The sequence below is a fragment of the Podarcis tiliguerta genome (assembly GCF_965153285.1).
Source record: "Podarcis tiliguerta genome assembly, chromosome: 6".
NCBI classification, from domain to species: domain Eukaryota; kingdom Metazoa; phylum Chordata; class Lepidosauria; order Squamata; family Lacertidae; genus Podarcis; species Podarcis tiliguerta.
The window spans coordinates 69,922,975-69,943,451 of record NC_139539.1 but is presented as its reverse complement, the minus strand read 5'-3'; the positions used below and the strand labels follow the sequence as shown (position 1 = coordinate 69,943,451).

The 20,477-nt window shown below is 46.7% G+C and overlaps 3 protein-coding genes across 7 annotated transcripts in view; 2 read left to right on the top strand and 1 right to left on the bottom strand.

The window, feature by feature from the left end:
- KYAT3 (kynurenine aminotransferase 3) overlaps positions 1 to 20,477 on the top strand; it is a 341,165-nt gene that overhangs the window by 181,513 nt on the left and 139,175 nt on the right. The gene's annotated exons all lie outside the window — the stretch shown is intronic.
- LRRC8D (leucine rich repeat containing 8 VRAC subunit D) overlaps positions 1 to 20,477 on the bottom strand; it is a 77,580-nt gene that overhangs the window by 44,023 nt on the left and 13,080 nt on the right. Inside the window, exon 1 of one of the 5 annotated variants that reach the window (XM_083444868.1) lies at positions 2,529 to 2,729. The exons of 1 other annotated variant lie outside the window; for it this stretch is intronic. The gene's annotated coding sequence lies outside the window, so the exon portion shown is untranslated. Of the gene's footprint in view, positions 1 to 1,379; positions 1,913 to 2,528; positions 2,730 to 20,477 lie in introns of those variants that run through there. 3 more of the 5 variants (XM_083444865.1, XM_083444866.1, XM_083444869.1) reach the window with 3 other exon arrangements.
- LOC310679557 (uncharacterized protein) lies at positions 1,874 to 6,336 on the top strand. The gene is made up of 2 exons (XM_083445016.1): positions 1,874 to 4,442; positions 4,807 to 6,336. The coding sequence occupies exon 1, from the start codon at positions 1,890 to 1,892 to the stop codon at positions 3,105 to 3,107; it is 1,218 nt and encodes a 405-aa protein (XP_083301142.1). The 5' UTR covers positions 1,874 to 1,889; the 3' UTR covers positions 3,108 to 4,442; positions 4,807 to 6,336.

Below are 20,477 nucleotides of genomic sequence, written 5' to 3'. Positions count from 1 at the left end.
AATCCTAGGAAGTAAGTTCCACTAAATTCAATGGGATTTACTCACAAGTAACTGGGTATAGGGTTGCACCCTTTGCTATCTCTCTGCACACTCTAGTGCTGCTTGGGTAGACGATTGCTAATGATTTACTGCTAGTTAACTTCTGCAACTACCACGGCTAACATTTTACCCGCCCCGGTGGGGAAAATGCAGTAAAATGTACGTTGCTACCCTTAAGATTCATCTGCAGTTATGGGCACCCTGGTTAATTTCTGCTGAAATGACAGTTGCAAGATTTGGAGTTGGCTATAATAGTCTCCATCTCCATTTACCCTTCTGTGCTACATGACAGTCTGCACAAGGATACTTATCCTGGACAATGTTTTAAGAGAAGCAATAAGGTGAGATTTAAAAAATGAGAAAATATAGCTGAAAGAAAAGGAAAGTTGTCACCAGGAAAGTTACTGGAAGAATAACTCAGTGGAGAGAGGATGAGTAAAGTATGACCACAATTTTATTCAGGTAAAAAACCTATTTTGGTGCTAGAACATTATATAAGCAACTACCGATCCACCCAAAATAATTGTCGTCACCAAGAGTTTTTCCAGAGAAAACAGCATGAAATGTCTGTACATAACACAACCTTACATCAGATGTTCCAAAATGCAATTGGGGATTATCTATCTATCTATCTGTTCCTTGTTTGTTCTGTTTACTAACATCACACACTCAAAACAAAAGCTCTCTGTACAAAAACAGATTAATAGCACCAATTAACCCCTGGGTTTGGAGAAACACAGGAGAGCAGACCTGGGCAAAAACATGCCCAGGGATGCTTCCCTCAATTCCTATTTAGGCGCAAAGAAAGGGGGTGGGGGCTTGTTCCGTGCCCCCCCCCCCAACTCAGGCCTTGCTCACCTATATCAAGCACTCACACCTTGCCAATTGCCACTCAGCTCTGCCAGATTACAAGACAGCTTGCAAAAGTCTGCAAATGGAGGAGACCAGGCGAACTGTTGTGGCATCACTCATTGCAGCAACATCCTAGCAAGCATCAAAACACGGACCCTTGTTTACTGCAGTTAGTGGCATTATTGGCATCTTATATGGAGCTGTATTCCACCTTCCGAATAGTGCTGCCCCCCTCCAACCAAACTCCATTGATATATGGCATACGTGTATTATTAATAATAATAATAATAATAATAATAAATATCAAGGGCTTTAGAATAAATGTCAGGCTGGCTTTTGTTTCTTGCAACTCTAACAGGACAGGATGCAATAGGGAGCGGGGGAAGAGAGCCCTCCCACACCCTCAAAGAACTTTGCACCGGAAAACCTCCTCCTTTGAAATGCACCATCACACACACACACCAAAAAAATATTAGAGAGAAACACACTCAACCTGCCGGGTTGTCTTTCCTTCTGCACCGCTTGACGGGGAAGAGGTGGCCAAGGCGATGGCAGGCCCTCGCTCCGCACCCACCCACCCCGCTTTTGAAAATAAAAATAAAAATAAAATTGATTACGATCTGGGGGGTGGCGGGAGCAAAGGGCAGCCGCGGCGCCTGCTCTCCTTATTCTCCCAAGCGGCCCTCGCAGCTCGGCGCCGGTCGCCCTCCTCCGGCCCGAGCCGGTTCGCCCCGGTGCTGCACGCGATTCCCCTCCCCGGCCGGCAGCATCGTCCTCGGGGGGCTGCGCGGGCGCGGGAACAAAGGACCGGCGGCGGCGGCAGCGGCAGCAGCAGCAGCCGGCGCTCGCAGGCTGGAATAAGCCGGTCTCGGGGAAGCAGGCTCATTGCGAAGCCCCCATGGAGGACAACGGCGCGCCGCTCCCGAGCCGGGCTGTGCGTCGGGGGCGCGCCGATGGGCGGCGCGCGTGTGTGTGCGCGCGCGCGGCGGCGCCTTTGCATGCTCGGCAGTGGCGGCCAGGCGTGCCAACTTGGCCCCGCGATCGTGGGTGCCCATGGGGAATTTTGTGGGTGCTCGGGCATACAGGGAGTTGCCACCAATGGCAGCGGGCGCCATGCAGCGTGCACGGCCCTGGCAGCAAAAATTGGTGGGTGCCCGGCCCCTTCATGGGGAATTTTGTGGGTGCTTGGGCACCCAGGGTGCTGGCACCTAAAGCACTTATGGCAGGCTGCTTGCAAACGCCGGAGGTGGCGGGCCAAAGGGACAGAAGCTTGCACCGTTTGCAGGCGCCGTCGAGCAAACGGGGGCCGTCCGAGACCTGTTTTCCCCCGCTGCCCGGCCTTGGAAAAAGCTGCAGTCCAGGAGGCTTCTGGGGAGAAGCGAGGAGCGCGCCGCAAAGAAGGGGGCGAATATCGCAGCCATGGGTCATGCCGGGGCAGCCCTGCGCAACGCTTCCTGCGGAGAAACGAAAGGGGGAGAGGAGAAAAACAACAACCCAGGTTGCACTCCGGTTCTCCCTCCGTCCCCCCGTCCCCCCCATCAATCTGGATCAAGGATCTGCCCCCTCCCGTCTCCCAGCACCGATCCGACGCGATCCATTCAGGCCACCCCCACCCCAAGCACGCGCCGGTCACACACTTTGCGCACAGCCCTCGGAAGTTTCCCGTCGGTGGCGGCGCCGCTGCTTTGCCTCGCCGGGTCTCCAGACTCAGACTGGTTTCCCCGGGCAGGATGGGCAAGTGCACCTTGCAAGATGCGGTGAGGCGGGAACTAGCAGCCTGGGGCCCATTGCGGCGAGCGGAACTCCCTCTCCACGCCGGCTGCTGGTTTTGCAGAAGCGGCTACATAGGCACACCGCACCGGAGCGTGCATGTCTGCTTGCGTAACAGTTTCTTGAGAGGGGAGGAATCATGCCCCTTTCCAGAAGTGTGTGTGCAAAGAGTCCCCCCTCCACCAACCCTTTATAAAACCAAAGTTACGTTAGGGACGCGCCACTTGGCTTGCAATCCAGCCAGGAGCTCCGATGGCTCTGGATTCATAACTCCGAAATTTGGAATCCCCTCCAAAACTGTGCCAAAGCAAGCAACCATGCTCCTGGGCAGATCTTGCCCGCTGGATGGTTCTGTTGCTCCAAAGCGAGTGTCATGTACACTAGATAGTGTGGGTCATGCATTCCTTCAGGACAGTGCCTGCACCCAGGGCCATGAGGTAAGGTGACTGTCTCAGATGACAGGATAGGGGGAGGGGCAGCAGATCCCAATGTTGATCTTTCTCTCTTCCTATGCCTCACTCACCCCTTCTTCCCTGGCCAGGGCAGGAGGCACCATTTTGGGGTTCACTTCAGAGGCCAAAACTGTTTGGGTGGGCCCCGATGATTTCTTACGGAGATATTAAAATGTTTCCATTTAAATGTCAAAAGAAGCCTTCCAAGGCCACTGTGAATTTTGCAGGCCAACCACCCCTGAAATCTCCTCACCTTCTTGTAGGCCAAGTGATGGAGACCCCCATGGCTCTCTAGGATTGCTGAGCTCAAATTCCCACGAGCTCCAACTGTGGTGGCCAATGATGATGGGAACTGGAGTCCAGTAGGGCCACTGGTCCCCCGCTCCTGCCACAGGCTCTTCGCTTTCCCTAGCACTTACATCTGAAGGAGCCAAGGTGTGGCCTCACACCTGTCTAGGCTAAATTTGGAAACCTAGATGAGGAGGAGGGGAACTAGCAGCCTTATACAGGCTGCCTTGGTATTAGGATACGGCTAGCTACAGTTTAACCTGTCCCCAGCTCCCCTGTCCGCCTGTACTGCCTACGATCACAGAATCAGCTGTCCACAGTTTAGCAGACTAATGCTTATCACGCCTGTAGTACTGTGAGCAAGTTACGGGTATGGACAGGAAGTTCAACTGGCTGGCAAGGGAACAGTGCAAGTCAATCACACTTCCTGTTTGTCAGATGTCATGAAGAGACAGAGGGTGCCTACTGGAAATATGCTGTTAAGGTGAAGGTGACTTTACACATTTTTTAGCCTCTTTCTCCACTCACAATGGGTAATACTGAAATCAACCTGTCAACCTAGCAGTTCAAAAGCACGCCAAAAAGTGCTAGTAGATAAATAGGTGGCTCCCTCGGCCTGTAAAGCGAGATGAGCGCCACAACCCCAGAGTCGTCTGTGACTGGACTTAACTCTCAGGGGCCCTTTATCTTTTAGGGTGCGACAGCACTGATATAACCTGTTGCTTTTCTTTCAGAGACCTTAACACTTTGCCCCTTTTGTAAAAACCCTGCCGCCATTTTTTCTGGTGCCACCATTGCTAGGCGGCCCAAGGGAAGGTCTTGAATTATCATGACTGGGGGGCACCCAACAGGATTGGTGCTTTCAACCCCTGTCCTGCCTTCAGATAGGGGGAAAAGGAGCACACTCCCTTAGCAGATACACATTACAGTCGCAACAAGTAGGCAATTGCACCCCACAACAGTAGGGAAGTGGATATGTGTGTTTATTTAATATTGTGCACATCACAAGGAGGTGCTACAGATAGCAACAGGTCCCTAAAGGTAAAGGTAAAGGTACCCCTGCCCGTACGGGCCAGTCTTGACAGACTCTAGGGTTGTGCGCCCATCTCACTCAAGAGGCCGGGGGCCAGCGCTGTCTGGAGACACTTCTGGGTCACGTGGCCAGCGTGACATCGCTGCTCTGGCGAGCCAGAGCCGCACACGGAAACGCTGTTTACCTTCCCGCTAGTAAGCGGTCCCTATTTATCTACTTGCCCCCGGGGGTGCTTTCGAACTGCTAGGTTGGCAGGCGCTGGGACCGAACAACGGGAGCGCACCCCACCGCGGGGATTCGAACCGCCGACCTTTCAATCAGCAAGCCCTAGGCGCTGAGGCTTTTACTCACAGCGCCAACAGGTCCCTACAGAATGCTTTAACAGTATGCCTGTAGCAAACACCAAATGTGCATCTGTAAAGCATACGATGCAGATTCCACATATGAACTACATACGAACCTAACTTTTCAACAAACATCCCCAAACCTTAACTCTGCTGAAAAATCAGCCGCAGTTCTAGGTACTGTATAGAACTTTGTGATGTATCTTCCAGACTCAAAGGAAACAATTGAACCACTCTTCAAGATGCAAAGATCATTTGCATGTAAGAACTTCACATCTCTTCAGTGAAAGCCGAGTGCTTCTTGGTTTTCTGGGATATCTTCATTTTTAACTCTGTTACAATATACAATGCAAATAAGAAGGGAAATAACACAGGCAGAATTAAATGAAATTAGGAAAGTCTCAAAAACAGGATTGCATTCACCTGGGAGAACAATCAGACCTGATGTAACCACTGAATCAACAGGGTTGTTAATTAATGACTGCAAACCAAGAACAACTGAAACTATAAACAAATGCTTGGACACCGTAATTGCAAGTTTTCACAATGCAATAATAATATTACATCTTATCCAAGCTCTCTTATATGACTAAAAGAGGTCCACTGCAAATGGTTGCAGTGGCATTTGCTGCCTTATAAACCAAGTATTTCCCAGCGATTGCAACAGGTATGCTTTTGTACGTGTATACGAGAAATAAACTTAATAAGCAGCTTGTGGTGTTTAGGCTACAACACTCCTAAACCTGAAAGGCTGTAGAAGCCTTCTTGATTTACACCATCATTAAAAGAAGTACATGGCTGAAACCTGACCTGGAGGAAACCGCGCCCAACCACAATGCTTTGAAAAGGTATTTTCACCCAGACTCAGAAAATAACTCCATTCATTCCAAACCAAAGGGAACCCTGTTTCAGTCCAAGGGAGCTTCCAAACCCCAGCAGCAAGGAAGGGGTGTCCCTCTCACCCTCCACTCACTGGCATATCCCAAAGCCTAAAAGGGAGCAGGTGGCGCTGTGGTCTAAACCTCTTGGGCTTGCCAATCAGAAGGTCAGCGGTTTGAATACGTGCAACAGGGTGAGCTCACGTTGCTCTGTCCCAGCTCCTGCTAACCTAGCAGTTCAAAAACACACCAGTGTGAGTAGATAAATAGGTACCGCTGTGGCGGGAAGGTAAACGGCATTTCTGTGCGCTCTGCTTTCCGTCACAGAAGCGGTTTAGTCATGTTGGCCACATGACCTGGAAAAGCTGTCTGCGGACAAACACCAGCTCCCTCGGCCTGAAAAGCGAGATGAGCACCGCACCCCTTAGTCAAGTTCAGACCATCCAGGGGTCCTTTACCTTTAGCCTGAAGCCTCTAAGCCAGGTGTGGGAACGGGGAGAACCTTCCCATTGCCACCACTGCAGCACAGAAAGCAAGGTAAACAGACGGGAGGGTGGAAGCTGAATTTATCCGGCTTGATCCAAGCCAAAGAACCCTCAGGGCAATAAAGTTCACCTTGCATGCGAAGTGAGCATCGTGAAGATTTTTGTTTCCCAGGGCATTTCATTTGGAAGTGTGTTCCAACACCCACACACCCCAAACTATGCAAAGTGAATTTAGGGATCCATCCTTTCTTTGGTTAGTGGTGGAGCCACCAAAATGAAAACAGATTTTACACTCATCAGTATTAACAGCATGTATGATGGGTCAGCAAACTTTTTCAGTCTGTCCCTCAGACCTTATGGGGGGCCAGACTTTATGGGGGGGGGGTGAACAAATTCCTATGCCCCACAAATAACCCAGAGATGCATTTTAAATTAAAAACACGCTGATTCCCGGACCGTCTGCAGGCCGGATTTAGAAGGCTATTGGGCCAGATCCGGCCCCTGGGCCTTAGTTTGCCTACCCATGGTGTATGACTTCAGGGAAACCTTTACCTTGCCAGTACTGAAAGGGAAATGTCCAGGGTAGGGGAGAGGAGATGGAGGAAGAGGGCTGAGAAGGGGAAGCCCTAGAACCCAAGTGCCACTCAGTTATTCCCATCAGGTTGTTCCCTTGACTCCCAACCGAGTCCCCATGACTAACAGCCTTTGTACAGATGAGCCAGCCTCTCCATGAGTAAGGATCTCATGAGCACTGACAAGGAAGGAAGCAGCTCCACGCTCTTCTCCTGGCACACCCAAATATAGCATGCCAGAAAGAAAGAAGGTGGGAATAATCCCTTTCCCTCCAACCAAGTTCAGAAGGGAGCAGAGCTTACTCTGCCTCAGGGGGGTCACTAAATTTAGTGCCCCAGAACAGGAGCTTTCATTATTTTTTAAAGGAAGTCTATATGTAGTTCTCCTAGTAATATGGTTATTATGGAACAGAAGGTGCAGGTACCTCCTAAGAGATTTCTGTGCAATGTGAGTGACTGTTGTGTGACTACTATGAATATTTTTCTGGTACTGAGGAATGTTCCCTGCTGTTTTAAGCAGCAGCAGCATCTGTGTCTGTGTGTGTGTGTGTGTGTGTGTGTGTGTGTGTGTGTATCCCCACAATTAGGACCGGCAGGACATAGATGACTTCCCAAAATTAGCGTAAGGTTGTTGGGGGTAGCTGCCTCGCTTATTTTGTGTTAAGCTACAACACACACACACACACACACACCAGCTATTTTGTGACTGGTGCCCCCACTCTCTCAAAATTAAAAATGTGATCACTGGTCCCAAAAGGTTGGCAACCCCTGCTCTACCTCCTTCCTGGCACTGAATGTATGAAAGAAGCAAGCCTTTCATTGCACAGCAATCTCTTCTTGTATGCATCATTGCATTTATCCAGGTGTAAATCCCACGTTGTAATTCATGACAATAAAGCAGGCCAGCTGCCAAAATGGAGTTTGAATGAATGCAAAAAAGGAAAGTAGCGCTTGTTGCTTGTACAGACAAACTCAGCTGAGTGAGTTGCACACCAGCTTTGTACACATCATCATTCTAAGATTAACTCGTCTCCACATTGTTATCCTTGCTTTCCTCAGCTGCATTTGCACCTTTCTGTGCAAGCACACTAAGAAGGTACACTCAAACCATGATGGGGTTGGCTCTCCCTTGAACAGTGTTAGAAATTAGCCAGGTGCATTTTGCAACTGGAGCGGGTCCAGTTGAGACCGTGTGGAGATCTCAGTATCCCAGAATGACAACTGGGTAAAGCAAAATGCAACTTGGAGAAGGATCTGAAATATTTTCCTTGCAGCTTGAATTTGTTTTATTCTGGATTGTTTTATTTAATGTTATAATTTAATGTTATATAAAGTGGTATAGAAATGAAATGAATAATAATAAACCCCACTGTAAAAAAAAAAGGTGCCTAGACACTCCATTGTGGTGACCATAAGTTTCAGGTGCCATTTGGCGATTAGGTTATACAGCGGTACCTCAGGTTAAGAACTTAATTCGTTCTAGAGGTCTGTTCTTAACCTGAAACTGTTCTTAACCTGAGACACCACTTTAGCTAATGGGGCCTCCAGCTGCCGCTGTGCCACTACCGCACGATTTCTGTTCTCTTCCTGAAGCAAAGTTCTTAACCCGAGGTACTCTTTCTGGGTTAGCGGAGTCTGTAACCTGAAGCGTATGTAACCCGAGGTACCACTGTATATCTGAATTTCTAACACTGCGGTCTTGAATCAGCACGGAAAGTGTTTTGCATAAACTAATTCCCAGCCATTTTGTGGTGAGCGGGTGGGAATAAGCCAATGGTCACACTGCTACAAAATATCTAAAGGGCTGTCGCCTGGAGCAAGATTATTTTCTCCTACTCAGGGGCTAGGACCCAAACCAATAGATTCAAGTTACAAGAAAGGAGATTCCGACTTAACCTCAGGAAGAACTTTGTGACGGTAAGAGCTGTTCAAGAGGGGAACGGACTTCCTTGGGAGGTTGTGAGCTCTCCTTCCTTGGAGGCTTTTAAGCAGAGGTTGGATGGCCATCTGCCATGGATGCTTGAGTCAAGATTCCTGCATTGCAGGGGGTTGGACTAGATGACCCCGAGGGTCCCTTCCAGCTCTACAATCCTATGACAAGTGCATCAGTTATATTTCTATGCTGAATCTCCAGCTGTCATGACAGAAGCACATGGAAGAGGTGAACCATCATTGATCTCTTAGATTGTTGCCATGAGACATCTGAAAATGCATCAAGCGTAAGTTCATTCATCAACGATAACAGTTTTGTTGCTGCCTCCTTTTCTACCTTTTCTGTTGTATCCAATGAAATGAGGACTTTCTAAGCCCTTTCATAGCTGGCAAATGACTTCACATTTGCATTCCTGGAAAATGAGGCAAGACCCACTAAAATGTTTTCACAGTAAGATATCCAGTTAGTTTGCAAGAGCTGTCACAGAGATGGACTGGAATGTGTTTTTAGACTGCAGCCCAACGTTTAGCTATACATTTGTACAACTAGAGTTTTTCTCCCCGTTTTAAGCAATCTCAACTGTCTTGATGTTTTTTTTTGACCACAATGTTACTTGAAGGACAAATGTGATCCAAGAAGAAAACCATACCTTCAGTACATCTTTGTGACTGCTCTCAAGTGACTTTTCTGTTAATGTCCCTGAATGAATAACTTCCGTATCTGCAGCACAGACCACCTTAGTCCCAAGTAGGGTGGAAAATCTGTCGTCTTGCCTGCTGTCAGCTATGTCTAAAAAATCCAATTATTGTTTGAAAGGCATTCTTACAACTTGAAAAAGACAGTTGGCGAATTGCACCAAAAAATCATGAACTTAGGGGTTATATATATATATATCCATGACATTTCTTTTGTCTTATTTCAGATCTTTTGATTGACAACTGTTTCACCACCTAACACAATGTCAATCTCATTCAGCTGAACACAACACAAGGGAAAGAATGAGAGGGAGAAGGGAGGGGGACAGCCAAAACATGACTGACAGAGTTCCATGGCTTTGGAAGAAAACATTCATCTACAGTCACACAATTTACAATCATTGACGACGTGCATGACTTTCCAAGCGCCTTAAAGAATGTGGATTTGTCACGTTTGTTGATCAAGCCATCAGTGTAACAGAAAGCAAGCAATGGTGTGTCAGAAGATAACTGAGCATTAGTGACAGAGCTTTTTCTGCAACATATAGGATTCTCTCTATTTGGTGTCTTTCCAACTGCTTTCTACATGACTCCTTGCCGCCGCAGCCACTTCCCCCAACCTTTTTTCGTCACCTTCCACCCTTCAAAGCAAAAGCTGACAACTTCTATCCTACGGTGGGCTTTAAAACTGCTCTCTATTGCACACTCGGGCCTAAACCTGTGCCTGTGCTATAACATTTCAAACTATGAGAAGGTGGGGGCGCTAGCCTATGTGAATTCACCCCCATATTAAAATTCCGTACACAGGACACTAGTGCCATGTTCAGGCATTTGCCCCAAAATGCAGTTTAAAAGTGGGCATGGGGCCAAGAGCACACACACAAGCCCAGCCCCATGTACATCCAACCCCCCCCCCCCCCAATACGTCTCAGGCTCAACCTTCTCATTTTGCAGAGGGGGAGAGTCTAGGGACTGAGTAGACAGACACTTCACACACACACACACACACACAGAGAGAGAGAGAGAGAGAGAGAGATGCTCAGGTGAACATCTCAACAGGGGTACAATGTCAGGGTGAAGGGCTCTAGCCCAGATTTCTCCCTAAATGCTAAATTTTCTATGTTTTGTAGGGGGCGCATTCTATCATGTCATCCCTTACTTGAAGACTGAAGTACTGTATTTTTCGCTCCATAAGAGCACTTTTTTCTTCCTAAAAAGTAAGGGGAAATGTCTGTGCATCTTATGGAGCGAATGCGTGGTCCCTGGAGCCGAATTGCCCAGGGCGAAAAGCAGATCATGCTTTTTTAAAAAAGAAAAAGAAAAAGAGGGAAGTGGGTGTTGAAACAAAGCCGCTGATCGGCAAGCGATCGGGAGGGAGATAAGGGACGCTAGCAATAAAAGAGGCTGCCTGGGAGTGGGGAGGTAAAGACAGCGAACTTGCAAGGAGAGGAAACAGGAAGACTAAAGCAATGAGGCGAGAAATTAGAAGAAAAGGAGGAGCAAAAAACTGCTCCAGCTAAGGAAAAGACACTAAGGCAAACAAGAGGGAAGGGAGTGTTGAAAGGAAGCAGCTGATCGGCAAGCGATCAGGAAGAGAGATAAGGGACGCCACAATGGCACAAAAACGTGGTTACAAAGCACGGATCCACATGGATCCTCAGGATTTTTGCACTGGGCTACCCCAAACTCACTGTCAAATCACATGTCTGTGGCCACAGCATGAACCACAAAAATCATACATCCACTGTTTCATTCAGAATATTATTTTTTTTGTTTTCCTCCTCTAAAAACTAGGTGCGCCTTATGGTCAGGTGCATCTTATGGGGTGAAAAATACGGCAGTTATGTAGTTAAGAATCACAAAGTTCTTTGGAGGAAATTCCTGGCTACAGTCATATGCCAAGGTTGCCCAGAAGGAACAGGCAATCTTTGTCCATACTTTGTCCTGGGCACCTTGTGTGCTGTTCGTCATTGCAGTTGTATCCTTTGTTTTCCTTTTTTGGGGCGTGAGGCTGAAGTTGTCAGGATTCATATCTGTTTAGCCAACAAGGATGTAAGTAGACTGGTTCTTATGTAATGGCTCCGAGTCCACATTTGTCGCACTGAGAGTGTTAGTGAATATTGTAATCCCTCTCAGCCTACTTGCAGCATCAGCATTCTGTGTTTGTTTCAGGGTCAACTGGATTCCACAGAAAGTTTGGGAAGTTCTTACATGTTCTTTAGGTTGTAAAAGAGGCTTGTGGAATTCACCTTCACTTCCTGGGTGAGATTCCTCCGTTTTCAGCATGTTGTTGCAATGTTTTGCTCGTCATCTTGCATTAAGTTAGCTAAATGCACATTTAAAATGCCCGGGGGGGTGTGTGTGTGGAGCTGAAACCTAGTCTGGTCTTTGTTCCAAGGGCAGAGAAGATGCAGAAGAGACCCAGGCAGAAGATGAAGCCAACATCAATATTATACCTTATGATCTGAGAAAGATGCTTTATCCAGGAAGTCCCCCTCCCCACCAAAATACCCACTACTAGACTTTATTTTTTAAGTATCATACTTTTCCATGTATAAGACTATGTTTTTAAAATAATGTTCAAAATCTGGGCTCATCTTATACATGGGTAGTCTCTCTCCCCATTTTCTTAAATCAGAGTCCCCCCCCCCCCCAAATAGGGGGCATCTTATACATGGGGATGTCTTATACATGGAAAAATACGGTATGTTAAAGCACATTTTGTTGTTATCATAAGGATTTATTAAAAAAATATCCAATGTGCACTAATGCTGTACAAACATAACTTCTTCTTTTTTAAAAAAAATCCCAGTTCATATGATTGACAATCTAAAAGAAGAAGGAAGTTAAGAAAGAAAGAAAAGGAGAATGGTACTAGGGAGAATGAAAAGAAAAGAGAGAAGAGTTAATATAGTTTAGGAGTAGGGAGGTTGTTTTTTTTTAATAGAACATCAAGAAAGAAATGCAACAGAGAGAATATGCATTTTTAATAATTTCTTAAAGCAAGGCAAAAATAAAAGAGGCAGCAAGGTGAATATCAGAGGGACAGGGAGATTTCCACACAAGAGAGAAGGCAGGGAAATGGAATCAGCCCAAGATAGTGGTGCTTTAATAAGATTAGTGCCTGATGAACAGATATAAGATAAGAAGAAGAAAGAACATAAAGAGCCTTAAAAGGTTAAAATAAGAAGTTTAAACTTGATACAAAACAATAGGGAGACAGCAAAGGAAACATACAAATAGGATCAGAGTACATGAGTAGAAAAGTTGTGGTCCTATTGTTTATTCATATAGCGTCATCTATGTACATGATGCAGTACAGAGAACGGGTTTGATGGATTCCTACGCAAAGGAGCTTACAATCCAAAATAGACGCAGGGAACCAGAAAGGAACAGAGGAAACTAAGACAGACATAACAGATTTAAGCCAAAAGTTGGGAAGACTGGTGAGCAAAACCCCCAAAATAATTTCCTTTGTTTGTTTGTTTGTTTCAGCCACGTACCATATAATGTATAAACATGTGGCCAGTGCTTTTTTTCTGGGGGTACGCAGGGGTACACCTACCCCTAAACATTTTGTGAATCTTTGTACTTTTGTCCATTTGTTGTATTTCTTCCCCCCGATTTGAACTACAAAATGGTGATTTTCTTGAGTCAAACTGAGAATGCCCCTAAACGTTTTTTTTAAAAGGGGAAAAAGCACTGTGTGTGGCACTTTGCGGGGGTCCATTTTGGGCAAATTCCAGTAGAATTGGGTCAGGACGCATTTCCACACAAAACAATACCGACGTTGATGATACATAAATCAAAAATACTTCATGGGAATGATGGACGGAGTATTCACAAGCTTATCAAGGGCTGTTTGCGCTGAGACTTTCAGAGCACTGCACAATTTAAAAGCACAAACGTTATTTTAAAAACAGCAGTACAACCAAAAACCGACAGAAAAACCCCAGCGTAAAACCCCACCGATGCTTCGGCAAATTAAAAGCAAGCAAACAGAGAGTTGCCACCAGGCGAGCCACCCTGGGGAAGGCATTCAACTACTGGGGTCCCACTGCAGAGAAGGCCCTGTCCAAACTGCCGCTCACCTCACATCAAAAGAGAAGGAGACATGGAGAAGACACCCTGGGCAGTGGTCTAAGGCTCACATCTCTCAGATTAGTGTACAAATGCTCATCTGATGCAATGACTGTAAAAACGTGTGCATTGTGGGAAGAACATGAATGTGTCACGAGCTCTTGCTCTGCTAAGAGGCATGTCTTACAAACCCTTCAGAGGTGCTGAAGTCCAAGTACCGGTACATTTTTCTACAAGGCCTCCTGGAAATGGCCAAAGGTCACCATTCAGAGAAGCCAGAGAGGGGAGTTAGGAGGTCAACCTCGTAAAGTTATAGAATTGCTACCAACTGAAATCCTTGGTTGCAATCACACACACTCGAAGGAAGACTAAACCAATTATTCCCAGGTGTTTGCTTATATATACTACTTTTTCTGAGCGAAGTACTTTGGGTCAGAGAAATTCTCTCCTGCTCACCGCAGTGGTTACTATTACAGTGGTACATCAGGTTACATAAGCTTCAGGTTACAGACTCCGCTAACCCAGAAATAGTGCTTCAGGTTAAGAACTTTGCTTCAGGATAAGAACAGAAATCATGCTCTAGCGGCACGGCGGCAGCAGGAGGCCCCATTAGCTAAAGTGGTGCTTCAGGTTAAGAACAGTTTCAGGTTAAGAACAGACCTCTGGAACGGATTAAGTACTTAACCTGAGGTACCACTGTAATCCTAAAAGTGGCTGGCTTTGCACAAACTGCTGATTCAAGTAATTCCCAGAAATTGGGGGGGGGGGGGCGGTTTCAAAAGGAATATTAAGGAAATCTGATTCCTATGTATCTCCAGGTGTAATCTGAGCAACTACTAAAAGGGAGTTTCCTTCCTCGTTCTTCTCGTGTGCCAAGAACTTAAATGCAAAGTAGAAATCGAGTCTTTCGCTATTCAAAACCGTTTATTTAAGGACATTCCACTAGATAAACAATCAGTAGTAAATCTCTTTCTATACTCAACTGGTTTTGAAACAAAAACACCTTGTGTTGTGGGGCGGAAGGCCGATGCATTACATAAACACCGCAGAGAGTTTGCTTTTTAAAAGCATCTCAATTGTTTGTGGGTTCTGCGGGTGGAGAGGCAGTTCGCAAGCCGCGTCCTATTGTGGAGATTTTGTGGGTTTCTGCATACCGCCAATTTATTTTGGGGTGGGGGCAGTCGATAAGATGGAACAATGCCATGATGTGAAATACATGTAGGAAAATAAAATAATCTGATGTGTTCAGTGGGTTGCTGAACCTGACTAGTCCCCTGCGTGGAGACAGCCATTGTGCATAGCAATTAAAGAGAGTCTCCATGTGGCAGCCACACTGTGTGCCTCAGGCCATAGAAAGCTTTCCCCCAATGAGATATGTACATAATTAAAACAGAAAGGTATTTTTGAGGGAGGGCGGTGGTTGCTTTTGATGTGGGTAAATCACCTGACTCAGAAGAAAACACAAAATGGCTAGGTCAGGGAATCAACAATTCCATCGCTGCACACCAATATTTAGCTATACAGTGGTACCTTGGATCTCAAATGCCTTGGTACTCAAACGCTTTGGTTCTCAAACGTCTTAAAACCCGGAGGTATTCTGGTTTTTGAATGTTTCTTGGAAGCTGAATGTCCAATGCAGCTGTCGGCTATTGTTTCTGGGGCACCTGCACCAATCAGAAGCTGCACCTTGGTTTTCAAACTTTTTGAAAGTCAAGCGGACTTCTGGAATGGATTAAGTTTGATGCTTTTGTTTGTTAATTTGTTTTTATGACTGTGTGGAACCCAGTTCAGCTATTGATTGAGTGAGTGAGTGAGTGAGTGAGTGACTGCGGAAATGGATAAAAGCCCCTCATCCAAACAATGATTATCATCAGTGCAGGGAAGAATTTTTTTATTATCTACAATACTGTCTTTTTTTTTTATAGTACAGTACATTGATTATTGCTTTCATTTTATGGATCAAGGGTCTCATTAGATAGTAAAATCCACGTTAAATTGCTGCTTTAGGAGTTGTTTTTAAAAGTCTGGAACGGATACTTTCTATAGGAAAACACGCCTTGGTTTTGGAACGCTTTGGTTTTGGAACGGACTTCCGGAACGGATTAAGTTTGAGAACCAAGGTACCACTGTACGCATCTTCTGAACTGAAAAATGGGAGTGGTACACACCGTATCAGAAATACAGGTTGCACTGGGACAGGTCCAATATCGCCCACAGAACCCCACATAGCTGCATTTCTGGATCGGACTAAAGACCCAGAGAGACCGGACACACCAGCTGGGAAGTCCGCAAGCAGAGAGAGCGCGACAAGAGATTAATATGCCACCATCAATTTAAGGAGCAGAATAGGGCAGTTTGCAACCTAAAACCCAACGCTGGAGAAATTGAGGGGAAAGGAGGCAAGGGTAAAAGCAGTGGCGTAGCGTGGGGGTGCAGGGGGGGCCCGGCCGCACCGGGCGCAACATCTGGGGGGGCGCGCTTGCACTCGCAGCTCTCTGCCCCTACCTGGCTCACTCAGTCTCTCTTACTGCAGTGCTGGCTGTGCGAATCCGATCCGAGCCGCCGGCCGCCGCCCACTGTGGAGGGGAGGGTGCCAGGCGTGCGGTGCGGTGCGGAGAGAGAGAGAGGGACTATTTGGGGGAGGGACAGTGCAGCGGGGGGGCGCAAATTACTTGCCTTGCCCCGGGTTAGGGGGCGCAAATTACTTGCCTTGCCCCGGGTGCTGACAACCCACGCTACGCCACTGGGTAAAAGGGAAAGGATGTGCAGTTGTTTCAGTTATATGGGCTTGTTCACAGGCATCAAAAATGCAGCACGCCTTGGGAACTGGGGAGCTGTGCCAAAGGCTTTATACAAAAGGTTAAAATTGGAGGAGGGATTTGAAGGAAGCAGCAGTCCCATTTAAGAGCCAGCGAGGAAGAAAGGTCAGAGTCGTTTGAGGGAGCAGCCATCCTGTGGTATTTGCCTCCAGCAAATGGCATTCAGAAAAACACGGCCTCTGGAAAAAGGAGGCTCCGTTCAGTTCTCATGGCTAGTAGCTGCCACTAGACTTATCCTCTAAGAATTTCATTTAGAAGCCATCTACGCAAAGGGCCACCGCAACATCCCAATGCAATAAATTTTGCAAAGCAAGCGTGTGCATAATTACATGGCAGGCTGCTCTTTTTCAGCCCCCCCCCCCCGGTTCCTTTCCTCTGTCACGGCACTATGATTGCCTTTCGCTTGAAAATCATCTTCGGACCCGTTCCCTTTCACATGTCTACCTTATCTGATCTCACCCGCAGTAGAGACAACAGATGCTAGCACACAGGATCACAGAGCTGGAAGGGATGGCAAAGGTCATCTAAGTCCAATGCAGGAATCTTTTCTCCAACGTGGGGCTCAGACCCACAACCCTGAGATTAAGAGTCTCCTGCTCTTAGAAACTGAGATATGAAAGCTGGGAGCTAAATGGCACCTTAAACCAAGGTTAGGGGCGCAATGACAGAATGCCTGGGCGTAATTTTTTATAGCAAGAATACAAAGCTGGAAATGAATGAACTGCAGCTAAAATCTTACGTTCATTTTTTACATGGTCTAGTCCTCATTTGAAGACTGTCAAAAAACCCCAAAGCCATACTTCCCCTGCCCACCTCCGCCCCCTAATATTCTTATGGAGGTCCTTTCTCCAATCTTCGGAGAGTGACTGGAAGTGGGGAGGCAGAAAAAGGTCCTCCTTTCGTTCCAGCAGTGGCAGTTTTAATCTGAAATCTTAGGCACAGTACACAGTTTACGAACTTAATCCATTCCGGAAGTCCGTTCTTAAACCAAGGTGCACTTTCCCTAATGAGGCCTCCCATCACCGGTGCCTTTCTACCATTTGGATTCCGTTCTTAGACCAAGGTAAAGTTCTCAAACAGGGACACTACTAGGGGCGTCTTGCCCATAGCAGCAAGTGGCATGGGGCACCAAGTTCTGCAGGTCGCCAGGGAAGAGGCAGAGGGTGGACGCGGAGAGCCAGTGTGGTGTAGTGGTTAAGAGCAGTAGACTCGTAATCTGGTGAACCGGGTTCGCGTCTCCGCTCCTCCACATGCAGCTGCTGGGTGACCTTGGGCTAGTCACACTTCTCTGAAGTCTCTCAGCCCCACTCACCTCACAGAGTGTTTGTTGTGGGCGAGGAAGGGAAAGGAGAATGTTAGCCGCTTTGAGACTCCTTCGGGTAGTGATAAAGCGGGATATCAAATCCAAACTCTTCTTCCTGGCATCAGCTCATTGCCCTCACCCGCCTCGCTGAAGCAGCACCACACCCGGAGCCTCCGCCTCTTCCCCGCCAGAGGAGCTGCCCTCCAGCCTCCTCCAGCCATGCAAAGCTGCCAGCAGAGCCGTAAAAAGGTCTGCAACTCTGGGAAATGGGGGGGGGGGGATCTTTGCACCACGGTGCCGGATATACTTAAGACGGCCCTGGACACTACCTCCGGTTTTGCGGAGTTCATAAACTGAATAGTTCGTAAACAGGGCTGTTCTTAAACTGAGGTACCACTGCACTGCACCCAGAGCTCAGAAACTGCTTGCATTAATGAAGTTCCCTGTCTCAAAACACGCCTAGAACAATGGGAGTTTCCAGGGCTGCAACTAAGCTATTTCTTGCTTTCTCGTTCTTCACAGCTTTTACCCATCCAGAACCAGAAATGTCATATTTTTTTAAAAATCAATTTTAAAATGGGGGAAAGTCCATTGTCAGACCTGCACCGTTTTAACCAGTTCTTTTTTGTGTGTGTCACTGATACAGAGTACTGTCACCTCTGCTTTTGCTGTCAATGGCAGACACACCGTGACAGCAGCTACAGCACTTTTATCACAGAATCGTAGAACTGTAGAGTTGGAAGGGATCCTGATGATCAATTAAGTCCAACTTAGGGATATGCAGCTGTCCCATACAGAGACCTGTGAGCCTGGCACTATCAGCACAATGCTCTACCCAACTGAGAACCAGTTGCGGCGCTGATTTAAAGTAATGGTCTGTTGCTAAAACAAGCAGCCAGAATTAGTTCTAGGCATGCTACACTATTGCTCTCTGCCACTTCTGAAATTTAAAAACAAGGCTTAGCATGGATTCAAGAAAACGATTAGTAGTGATTTCATGCCTCCTTCCTTTGAGTCGTTTCATGGTTTCCTTCTTCAATTCTGCCTGAATTATCAACAACCAAGAAGGGAATCTGGTTTCACCAACCATGGGCATAGGATCATTTGTCAAATGATACAGGGAAAGCGCTAAATCACAGGGCATAACCCAGCACTTGTAACCTTTCCAAAGTACAAGAAAGAATTAAACGTGTTCTTAAATTTTCCCTTTGAAATTAATTGGAAAGGTATTAACTTTGGATGAATGATGCATTCAGTATTTTGGAAGAAAAGCAATAATGACAATAAAGCATCAGGCAAACAGGGCACAAGTTCAGAGAATAATAAAAGAATTGTAGGGACCACGAGGGTCATCTAGTCCAACCCTCTGGAATACAGAAATCTTTTGCCCAATGTGGGACTCAAACCCACGACCCTGGAGACTCATGCTCAACTGAATGAGCTAGTAATGATAGAGATAGAGATAACAACAACAACAACAACTTATTTGTACCCTGCCCATCTGGCTGAGTTTCCCCAGCCACTCTGAGCGGCTTCCACAAAGACCAAAAATACACTAAGGTGTCACACATTAAAAACTTCCCTGAACAGGGCTGCCTTAAGATGTCTTCTAAATGTCAGGTAGTTGCTTATCTCTTTGACATCTGATGGGAGGGCGTTCCACAGGGCGGGCGCCACTACCAAGAAGGCCCTCTGCCTGGTTCCCTGTAGCTTTGCTTCTCACAATGAGGGAACTGCCAGAAGGCCCTCGGCACTGGACCTCAGCGCCCGGGCAGAACAATGGGGGTGGAGACGCTCCTTCAGATATACTGGGCCGAGGCCATTTAGGGCTTTAAAGGTCAACACCAACACTTTGAATTGTGCTCGGAAACATACTGGGAGCCCATGCAGATCTCTCAGGACCGGTGTTATGTGGTCTCGGTGGCCGCCCCCAGTCACCAGTCTAGCTGCCGCATTCTGGATTAGTTGTAGTTTCCGGGTCACCTTCAAAGGTAGCCCCACGTAGAGCGCATTGCAGTAGTCCAAGCGAGATAGAGGTAGAGGTAGATGCTTCTTCAGATCACTGACCAAAAGTAAGGGATCTTCACATAAAGTAGGTAACAATAATTTGGTTATCAGTTTGTGCAACACAAATGTGGCGGGACACACGAAGATTTCCATTTTCGCAGCTTAAATATTTGCTGGATTAAGCATGAAATCTTGATCCCCTGTGAATGTTTATGAAGCCAATTGGGAATGCATGCAGAAAATGTGAGTCGGCACACGGGTGTTTTAATACTGAATAGGCATGAAAACATGTTTTTCAATAAGAAGAGATGGCATAATTTTGCCTAGAACATTGCTTACCAGGCCAGAAAAAATGCCACCCTACCAGGTATACAACAAAAAACAATGTTTCCACATAGTGATCTTTTAGCTGGGGGGGGGGGGGGGATCACTAACCTCCAAATTACCGTATTTTTTGCTGTATAAGACTCACTTTTTCCCTCCAAAAAAGTAAGGGGAAATGTGTGTGCGTCTTATGGAGTGAATGCAGGCTGCGCAGCTATCCCAGAAGCCAGAACAGCAAGAGGGATTGCTGTTCTCACTGCACAGTGATCCCTCTTGCTGTTCTGGCTTCGGAGATTCAGAATATTTTTTCCCCTTGTTTTCCTCCTCCCAAAACTAGGTGCGTCTTGTAGTCTGGTACGTCTTATAGAGCAAAAAATACAGTAACATGACGAAAATGTTCATTGAAGCAACCTGATTAAAAGGAGCCAATGTAAAATCTGTAGCAAAAAACCCCCACCCCAAAACCGCATGTTAACAGAGAGTGTTAAGGGACGTTTTCTTTTCTGCTCTCTTGTTTTCAGAACAATTTATTTGCTCAATATTATAATAGATTCTTACACTGGACTTATTGTTTGTGATCTGAGGCCAATGTTGAAAACCATG

What these genes read in the sequence shown, in the direction of transcription:
- LOC310679557 (XM_083445016.1), top strand. Translation starts at nt 1,890, where the DNA reads ATGCTCGGCAGTGGCGGCCAGGCGTGCCAACTTGGCCCCGCGATCGTG.